Source organism: Octodon degus, unplaced genomic scaffold (assembly GCF_000260255.1).
Source record: "Octodon degus isolate 3935 unplaced genomic scaffold, OctDeg1.0 scaffold00093, whole genome shotgun sequence".
Taxonomy (NCBI): Eukaryota; Metazoa; Chordata; class Mammalia; order Rodentia; family Octodontidae; genus Octodon; species Octodon degus.
In genome coordinates, this window is record NW_004524669.1 from 3,378,424 (window position 1) to 3,388,784 (window position 10,361).

The following is a 10,361-nucleotide window of genomic DNA, read 5'->3' on the forward strand; positions in this document are numbered from 1 at the left end:
ACACACACACACCCCACTACTACCACCACCACCAAATGAACACCAGGAGGCCCTAGAACAGAAAAGAATATTCTATGTTTGGGTGAAAGGAAAAGCAGATTTAACCTGAGAAGTTGGTGAAAAGCCTTGTGAAAGTAGAAAAACGGTTTCGATGCAACCACTGCTGAGCTTCCTGAGGTGTAGTTGTTGGCAAGAGGTTCTGAAAGAGAAAAAACATTTTTTCTGGGAATTTATTAGAGTAACCTGTTATTGTATCAGCTAAACACTCACACATCCACATTCGCTCATTCTAGCATAGTTTATTTTGAAAATATTTATATTATACCTGTCTCTCACTGTGGGAGAAATCCAGAGTTCTACCCCTGCTCTATCCCTTTCATCCCTTCTAGGTTGTAAACTCCTCAAATTCATAGCTACTCAGGAGGCTAAATGGGAAATGCACGTAAGTCCACAAGTTCAAAACCAAACTAGAGAATGAGATCCCATTTCAAAAAAAGAAAAGAAAAAAACAGCCCTCCACAAGTCTTGTATTACTTGCTTCTTAGCTCCCGTCCCTAGCACATTAGTTGATTCAAAGTAAAAATGCAATAAATGTCATTATGATTAATATTCCTCAAAAGTTGGACATTTCTACAGAATTATAGTCACCAAATATAATGTAATGTAGACATTACAAGTAGCTGATATTTAGCTTTAAGACTTACGTCTGTGACTGGAGGGGGTGGCTCTGGCTGGTGGCTAGGTGAACCATTCCTAAAGAAACATATCAAATGAGAAGGTGAGTTCATGACACATATGAGGGGTCATTATTTCTTTTTCCATCTTCGCAATGAGTCTTAAGCCAGAGATTTAAAAGAATCTGTGCACTCTTATAAAACACTTTGTTTCTTTGACCCAATATTTCAGTTAGATATTAATTTAACCTAAAGACTTTTGGGTAAGGAGGGGAAACTATGTCATCTGCAATATAATTTTTTTTATTATTGAGGAAATTAGAAACATATCAAAAGTTAAATAAATTTAAATTAAGAAAATAAATTATGGCACAGAGACTAAGGGGCTGAGCACGTAGCTCAGTGGTGTAGCACATTCCTAGCATGTGCAAGGTACTGGGTTCAACATCCAGTACCACAAAAAAAGTAAGGAATTTATTAGAATGGAAGGTATTAGTATGTACACATGTATACATACAGGAAACTTTTGGAAAATCGAAGCAGTGCTATCATATTTGATCACACATTTTTATCATGAAAAATAATCTTTTTGTGTTGGTTTTGGTAGGAATTAAACTCAGAGCCTTCGCATTGAACTACTTTTACACTGAATGATATGTCCAGCCCATTTTTTTTTTTTTTTACTACATTTGTGTTTGTGGGGTGGGGGGGTTACTGATTATATAGACTTGGCCTTTTCTGTTTTTGAGCAAGGCCTCACTAAGTCGCTAAATTACCCAAGCTGAAACTTGCATCCTCCTACCTTGGCTTCCCAACATTCCAGGCTTAGAGACAGGGACTACTGCCACACTCAGCTAAAAACTATTATTTTTATTTTTTTTAAATTTTTATTTATTTATGTGTGTGTGTGTATGTGTCGCCAGCTCAGCCCACCAGGGGGCGGGGCTGGCTGGCATGTGGTGCTGGGGGATTGAACCGCGGTCCCTGTGCTCTGCTAAGCTTGTTCTAAGTGGGTGCTTTAGACCACTGAGCCATCTCACCAGCCCTATTTTTATTTTTATTTTTTTACAGTACTGGGGATTGAACAGGGGACCCTGAGCTTGTCAGTCAGGCACTTATGCTACTGAGCTATATCCCCGAACCCTAAATACTCTTTTTTTTCTCTCTCTCTCTCTCTCTTTTTTAATGTATGTATGTATGTATTTATTTATTTATTTTATTGAGAAACAAGAAGCAATAAGACAGTTTCAAAACTGATTAATAAGACAGTTTCAATAATTAATACATTGTACATTGTTATCTTCTTAGTGGTTATCCATAGTACAAGATAGACAGGACATCCTGTCCAAACACTGTTAGTACAAATCTTTCTTCTTATTGAATTAAGCAAAAGTAGCTGTATATCCTAACTATTCTGCATATACAGATACAAAATGGTCCTTCCTTTATATCCCATTTTTTTGTTTGTCCTGTCAGAGATGGGTATTCCATTGGCATCTAAATACTATAGGTTCTCTTTTTTAATGTATTTAGTACAGGGTCTACAGGCTCTACAGGGTCTCACTATGTAGATCGGACTTGTAGTGATTACCCTGTTTTCAGCCTCCCAAGCGCTGGGATTACAGGTGCACACCACCATACCCAGCCTCAATTGCTGTCTCAGCACGCTGGCGATCAAACCCCGACCGCTGCACTCTGCCTAAACAGGCACGTTAGTCTGCTGAGCTATCTGGCCGGCCCCCCTAAATATTCTTATTGTTATTAATCTTCTTTTTTAAAAAATTATTGATTTATTTGGTATATGTCTCGCTGTGCAGCTTGGACTTGTAGTGATCCTCTTCCTGTCTCAGCCTCCCCAGTGCTGGGATTATAGGCATGTTCAGTGGCCAGCTGGGTGCCCAGGGCCTGCATGGCATGTGGTACCAGGGATTGAACCTAGGTCCTTAAGCTTGCCAGGCAGGTGCTTAGACCACTGGGCTATCTCCCCAGCCCTGAAAACCATTTTTTTTTTCTTTTTTTGCGGAACCAGGGACTGAACTCAGGCCCTTGTACTTGCCAGGGAAGCACTTATTCCACTGAGCCATCTCCCTAGCTCCAAACCATTATTTTTAAAGCACTTCAAGAACTAATTTGTGATGCAAGTACTATCTCTACATCCTTGGTTTTCTTTGTGCTTTCTTTGGTCTATGGATTGTCCCTCTTCCCTAAGGCTTACTTCCCTTATAGGAGAAAAAAACAGCCTAATGATGAAGTGCAGGACAAGGAAAAGAAAAAAAAAAAAATTAAACTGAGAACTTAGATTACATAATATTTAAAATTGCTCCAAAGTAGACTGCATCATCCTTGTAGATAATAAGAATGTTTTTTCTTTTGAGAGATCTCTTTTTAGCCAGAAGCATTAGCACACCTTGGTAGTTCCAGCTACTAAGAAGGCTGATACAAGAGGATCTCTTGAACCCAGAAGCTTAAAGCTAGCCTGAACAACACAATAAGCCTCTATCTCAAAGGGGGAAAAAGAAAAAGCTTTGTTCTTTAAGCCTTAGCTGCAAAATTGAAATTTGTTATTAAAACACAGTAATTAACTTATCCTAGAACCCTAGTAACACACATCCTTCCTACAATAAGTATTACATTTTTAATGTTTAGCAGAATATTCTTCATTGTTACACTACAAATGTTTCTTCTTATCTGAACTGTTTCTGCAACAGGTGAATGAATTGTCTGCTAAAGGAGGTATTGCATGCATATAGTATGTACACTACAATATTCAGAACAATGAAATAGTCAAAGGAGACTCCAATTTGATGACTTGGCTTTTTTTTTTTTTGTTTTTTTTTGCGGAACCGAAGATTGAACTCAGGCCCTTGTGCTTGCCAGGGAAGCGCGTATTCCACTGAGCCATCTCCCCGGCCCAACTTGGCTTTTATTTGTGTAACTCTTATATGCAGTACTATAATGATAACAAAACATAAAACTACAGTACTAAGTACAATCAACAAAAATTATAGTACTGTATAAACAAGGGATACTATACAAAAATATCTGTAATTAAAACCTTTAAGTAGAAGATCATAAGCAGTGATACCCTCAAAATATATGAAACTGGGGAGACGGCAGGACAGAGCAGTGATGGGATGAAAACGACAAAATATGTCAGGTGCATGTACAAATCTGCCAAAATGAAAGTCATTAATCTGCACAACCCAGTTGCCCTAAAAAAAAAAAAAAAAAAAAAAAAAGAAGAAAGTCAAACACAGAGCCTAAGAGAAAAAATCTGTTCAAAGGGAAGGAAAACTAAAATGAGGAAAAGGACAAAAGAAAAAAAGAATGAAGGGAAAAAGAAATATTTATGTATATACACAGGATAGCTTGGATAATTGTACTGCAGATTTCTGCTGGTCTACTGAAAGGAGCAGTTAATGCTTAATATTTTTTTCTTCTTTTTAATTTCTTATAATTTTTAAACCAATTTTACCTGCTTATATCTGACAATCTAAATGACTAATTTGAAGATAACACTATGCAATACAATTGTTGAATTCCTATTATTTTGCTTAATGAAATTCTGTATTGTTTCTAAAGATTTTTTTTCCTATGATTTTGTATTCTCTTTTTAAAATTAAATAAACTAAACATAAGAGCCTAAATAAATCCAAAACCAAACAATATGCCTCCACATTTAGTAACCTACTTCCAGCCTTCATTCAATATGGCCATGTGGAATATATATTAAATGTGAGGGCTGTATGAGAGCTTTGTTAAAACTGAGGTGGGGTACTGGGGACATAGCCCAGCAGTCCAAGTGCCTGCCTGGCAAGTGCAAAAACCCGAGTTTGATCCCTGGTACTGTATGACATGCCAGCCCCAGGACCTGCCTGTGTAGCAAGACCCTGTATCAAATAAATAAATAAATAAACAATAACAACAACAACAAAACTATGGTGGGCATTTACATCAACTTTCAATTGCCTTTAATAGTAAAGGACATGAAGGTAAGATTAAATGCATCCCTAGATAATTCTAAAACTTTATTTCAGCTATCCACTTCACTATTAATTGTTAAATGATCAAAAATCCCTTATAGTTACATGTTACTAGCATTCTTCAGAAGTAACAAGACAGATTTAACATCAATATAACTGTGCTTCCCATTCCAGATGAGCACTGTCTAATGTAAGCATGATCAGGAAGTGAAATAATCACAAGATGAACAGCAACAGGACAAATGGAGAAATCTAGAAAATCAATTCCTCAATCACTAAAATCTGACCATAAATGCTCTGATATCCAGTACTACTTCAAGGACAAGGAGAAGAGAGGAAAAACTGCTACATAAAACACTTTCAAAAAAACAAAAACAAAAAAAATCACTTTCAGTCTCCTTTGAAGAGAACCCAAACCACAGTTAATACAAAAATTCAAAGACTGGCCAAGCCAAAGTACTCACTGATTTAGAAAGATCTTGTTTATGGAAACATAATGAAAAATACATATTTAGTACAAACACAAGCCAATTTCATTTCATAGACTTACCCTTCCCCAAGAGAAAAGCTGCTATGGGAACTGTTGAAACCAGGTGATGGAGAATTGACATATGTGATCTCAGGCCATGGAGAACACTAAAAACAAAGGATAAGTTAGCACATTTCAGCCTGGTACTCCACCAAAATACTGTTGTACAAATAGTACCTTTTTTTAAAAAAAAAATATGTTTAGTACAGGGTTTACAGGGCCTCACTACATAGATCAGACTTGTAGTGATCCTCCTGTTTTCAGCCTCCCAAGTGCTGGGATTCAGGTGTACACCACCACCATGCCCAGTCTCAATCTCAATTGCCTGTCTCAGCATGCCTGGGGGCGGGACTGTCACAGCATGCCAAGGGATCAAACCCTGGTCCCTGAGCCTGCCTAAGTAGGTGCCTTACTCTGTTGAGCTATCTGGCCGGCCCTTTGAATAGTCCATTTTGATTTGATTAGTAAATCTTACCAAGAAGTCCCCATCAGCAAAAGAAAGTATGTTCAAAAGTAAATTTGGAACAAACTAAAAATGAGAGATTTTTCTTTTACGAATGAAATTCAGAGTCCAGAGTATAATCCAGTAGCAGAGCACTTACCTAGTTTGCACAGGTCCTGGGTTATATTCCCAGCACCACCACCCCCACACACATGATGAAAATTATGGACTAAAATTGTCACCAAAATTATGGACTAAAATTTTACCTCTGTGAGTATAGTTGTCTCATAGGAAGGTTGGTATTTCTCCTTTTCATGAGGTGTTCGTTTTTCCATTTTCTCTCTATCTGTTTTTTGCTTTCTGTCTGCACCTTTGGGCTGAAGAGAAAAATACTTTGTTTTAAACTGAAGTGCTTACCCTTTGACCCAACAATATTATTTTTAAACTCAAATATTCATATATAAAGTAAACACAAATGCACAGTGATATACACACAAAATGAATCACCCCATCTAAGGCTGAAAATACCAAAGTCAAATGACTGAAAAATACATATGCAAAGATCTGTAGAGTACATAGCTAGGTGACAAAAAAACTCAAGACGAAGTCTTAAAATAATTTACATAGTATAATCCCATTTATGTTTCAAAGAAAGGAGCAATGTAGGGGCCAGGGAGATGGCTCAGTAGAGTAAGCGCTTGCCTGGCAAGCTCAAGGGCCTGAGTTCAATCCCCTGGTGCCACCAAAACAAACAAACAAACAAAGGAGCAATGTACACACGGATGCATGCACATACAGGTGTAAAGGCACATAAAGGGGCCAGAAGGATGAACGTGGCTCTCTGGGGTGAGAGTGGGGAATCAGAGTAAAGATGGTCATGGGGACTTCAATTTAAGTACTCTGGACACTTTGACATTATTCTGTCTTTCAAGGAGAATATATCTATTGGGCACTGGGGGTATAGATTATTTAACATAGGCAAGATCCTGGATTTGATCCCCAGCATCAAAAATAAAAATAAAAAAAGATTTATCCATACGTTAAAAATAAAGACTAAAATAAAGAAAGAATATCCAATATAAATATAGCCAAAATACTCATAATTCTTTTGAGTTTCAGAAGAGCTTGTCACTTCAGCAGGCCTCAAGGACAGTCTATGGGTTTTGTTCTTATTTCTCTAGTTCTCATATCTATGTCCGTCTCCCTAGAAGTTACTTTACTGATTCTTAGCAATTACTTGAAAGCTCTAGGTTAGACCAAGTTTGTATAGCTTTTACAAAACAGACAAAATGACTAACTTGGCAAGTGATGTTCAAATACAAAGATAAGGAAGAAGAGACTAAGGGGCCCACACATAGCCCACAAATACCTTGAAGACCTTGATCTGGCAGCTGGCTGAGTGCAAGTGCTCAGTATATTCTCCGTTTTCATTCTCTTTGAAGGTATCAATTTGTACTCGGAAAGGCACCCCCTTTTCTCCACCATGTTTCCTCATAGTAAACTCTGTGCTAATACAGTGAACCTGAAAGAATACAACACTGAGTACTACTGGCTGGCTTAATCATTGAGCAACACTTTTGGAGTGACTACTGCAGCAAAACGTCAGAGTGTAACCATCAGTGTGCCACACCCACGTTTATTCTTTAGAACCTATTGATGAATTATTTTAATTTTATGAGTTTTATTATATTAAACAATGAGTGCTCAATGGGAAAAAATCACAATATTAAAGTATTGCATTCTTTAATATTTACTGTTATAAAAAGCATCAAACTTTTCAACACCGACTTGTTTTTGGTGCACAAAATTTTAAAAAACCAACAGAAATAAATTCATATATCAACTACAATGAAAATATAAATAGTACTCTACAAAATAATAGAATTTGCTTGAATTATCGTAACCAAGGCATTCTTCACACAACAACAGTACATTCCATACGCATGAAACCCTTATACTGACAGCACATGTATTTTGCTTTCCTATACTTTAAAAAATTTATTTTATTTTATTTTATTTTTTTCCATAATTTTATTGTCCTATACTTTTTGTAGGGCATGCTTGATATGTTTTGTCAAGTATGATCTTCCTATTTTGTCAAGAGATTCTTATATTATGTAATATGTAGTTAATAGCAACATAAATGTCAAAATAAAATATTAAATTTTTAATATGCATTACACATTTAGAATAAACATCAACATTTTCACATCAGTTGTATACTTGCTCACAAATACCTAAAAGGTGACATCAGAAAAATTCCTGGAGACTTCTGGGAAAATGGCAGAGTGGTAAGCAGAAGAAAAAGCTTCTTTAAGATTTGGTCTTCAAACACAGGAATATAGCAACATGAGGAAGAAAAGAAGGAGGGAAGTGGGTCCCTAGGACCCAGGAAAGATCTAAAGCAAAAACTGAAGCCCACAGACAGAGAAACTTCAATGAAGGAAGAGGCAGGCAGTGCTTTCTCCCAGAGCCTGGACTCACTGCATGGGAGTGGAGGCTTGAAACTGCAGATGCATAGTAACTGGTGGCGACCTCAGAGGCAGCCATGGAGAAGTGCACAGGTGCGTTGGTGTGGCCGATGCAGCAGACTGCTGTGGCTGGTGAATTATCCTGGATGGAAGTCCTATTAGCAAGGGCAACTGGCTGGGAGCCATCCTGCAGAGGAGCCAACTGAGCTCAGGAACCTGAGAAGCTGCCAGCTCTACCTAGTGGCTCCTAACTTAGCCCAAGCCTACAAGCAAACTGCTGTGGGTTGAGCCGGTCTGGTTCTAACCCAGCAACTGGAGGACAGTCTGAACTCCAGTGGAAATTCAAATGCAAGCTTGCTGGGATCATCCTCTACACCGCTGTGGATCTGCTGTTGGCTTGTGGGAATTGAACGATGTGGCTCTGGACTGGGCCCACATTGCCTATCAGTGGTAGGAGAGACATGCCTTGAAGTAAACATTTTTTTCTTCATTATTTTCTCTCTTGTTTCATTTTATTTGTTTTTGGCCTTGTCTCATTGTTTGTTCTTGTTTTTCTATGACTGTGAACATGGGTTCTAGCTTTTTTGTTGTTGTTCTGTGCTGTTCTTGTTTTTATTTCTTTCTTTTCTCTTTCCCCCATCTTCTGCACCAGCTTCCCAAAGTTGTCGAGATTCTCTTTTATCCTCCTGCCTTGCTTCTAGCCACTTTTCCTCTATGTCTCTTATTTTCTCCCAATCCCTTTTAAATTTTCTCTCTTCTGGGTAAAATTGCCATATTAATGAGTTATTTACATCATACAATTTATTGGTTCATTTTAGATTTTGTTATGTAACCATAAATCTAGTTCTGGTGGTTAAAGGTGGCAAATTAATAGTTTACCCTAGTTTGTCATTTTCTAGACTGTGCTTGATGCTATTGTTATTGCTGATTATACTATTTTAGCCAAAGTGATATATAACTGTTCTAACCAGTTACTCTTCCTGATATGTCAAGACTAAACCTGTGTAAGGATCATAAAAAAAATATGAGAGGCTAGTGCCAAAAAAACAAGGGCGGGGCCAAGTAGCTAGCAACTTCTGATCCCCAATAAATTGAAGGGTAGGATCATGCAACAGAGGCAATACCCAAGAGCCAGCTACATGTGTAAAACACCTCTAAGAAGTACTCATTTTCTAAAGAGTCTAAATACTAGCAATAAAACTACTCACCACAGTAACTGTACAAGCATCAACCCAGGATATAAAGTTGAGAGAGAGAGAGAGAGACTGACTGACTGAGACTGAGACTGACTTAAGATACAAACCAGACTTCCAGCTCAATAAAAGCAAACCCAGGGTGCAATGAAATGAAACAATCAAAAAGCCACCCACCTGAACTCTCAGAAATGGTAACAATGGAGCAAATGAACAAAGTTCTAGAAAAAACTCAAATAAAAAATAATTTCTCAGATTAACTACAGAGATGGCAACTATAATGAAAGTCATGCTTAATGACTCTAGAGCAGATGCAGATTAAAAAAAAAAAAAAGAGTTTAGGAAAATGATGGAAACGGTGAATGCCTAACATAGAAATGAATGACCAACATAGGATATAATTCATAAAACAGATCCAGGAGATTAAAAATTGCATTGAAAGTACATGTACCAGAATGAGTCAGTGTGAGGGCAAAATCTCAGATAGAGCAGACAGGATTGTAGTTAGAAATCAGGAAAAGAAAAATTTCTTAAAAATAACAAGGGACCATGAGAAATCAATCCAGCAGCAGCTAGGCAATACAAAGAAGAATAACATAAGACTGGTTGGAGGCAACGAAATGCAGGAGATAGCACAAATGATATTAAAAACTGGCAAAAACAACTTCCCTAGAATGGAAGAAGAATTTGGCATACATATAAGACATATTGAACTCCAATTACCCATGATTGATCATAAAAAATCTACCCAAGAATCAACTGGACAGAATAAAAGATGCAAAAACAACTCCAGACATACTTAACAACTTTATCTTTGACAGAGGTATCAAACCAAAAAAAAAAAAAAAAAAAAAAAGTCCCAAACTGATTCACTGGAAGAAAGACTCCCTCTTTAATAAATGGTGCTAGAAAAACTAGCTTTCCAAAGGCCGAAGATTAAAATTAGATCCAAATCTTTTACCATGCACTCAACTAAATTCAAAGTGGATCAGAGATACAAACACTAAAACAGAAATATTAAATCTGCTGCTAGAAGACTGAATAGGCAGAAAACTTGAAGACATTTGGT

At 37.3% G+C, this 10,361-nt stretch overlaps 1 protein-coding gene across 6 annotated transcripts in view; it reads right to left on the reverse strand.

Moving 5' to 3' along the window:
* Tfcp2 (transcription factor CP2) overlaps positions 1-10,361 on the reverse strand; it is a 96,811-nt gene that overhangs the window by 9,735 nt on the left and 76,715 nt on the right. For all 6 annotated transcript variants that reach the window (XM_023722840.1, XM_023722839.1, XM_004637820.2 and 3 more), the window contains 5 exons: positions 6,998-7,150; positions 5,895-6,005; positions 5,208-5,293; positions 705-753; positions 106-199 (listed from right to left, as the gene is read on the reverse strand). In XM_023722840.1, coding sequence (XP_023578608.1) covers positions 106-199; positions 705-753; positions 5,208-5,293; positions 5,895-6,005; positions 6,998-7,150 — 493 coding nt within the window. The remainder of the gene's footprint in view (positions 1-105; positions 200-704; positions 754-5,207; positions 5,294-5,894; positions 6,006-6,997; positions 7,151-10,361) is intronic.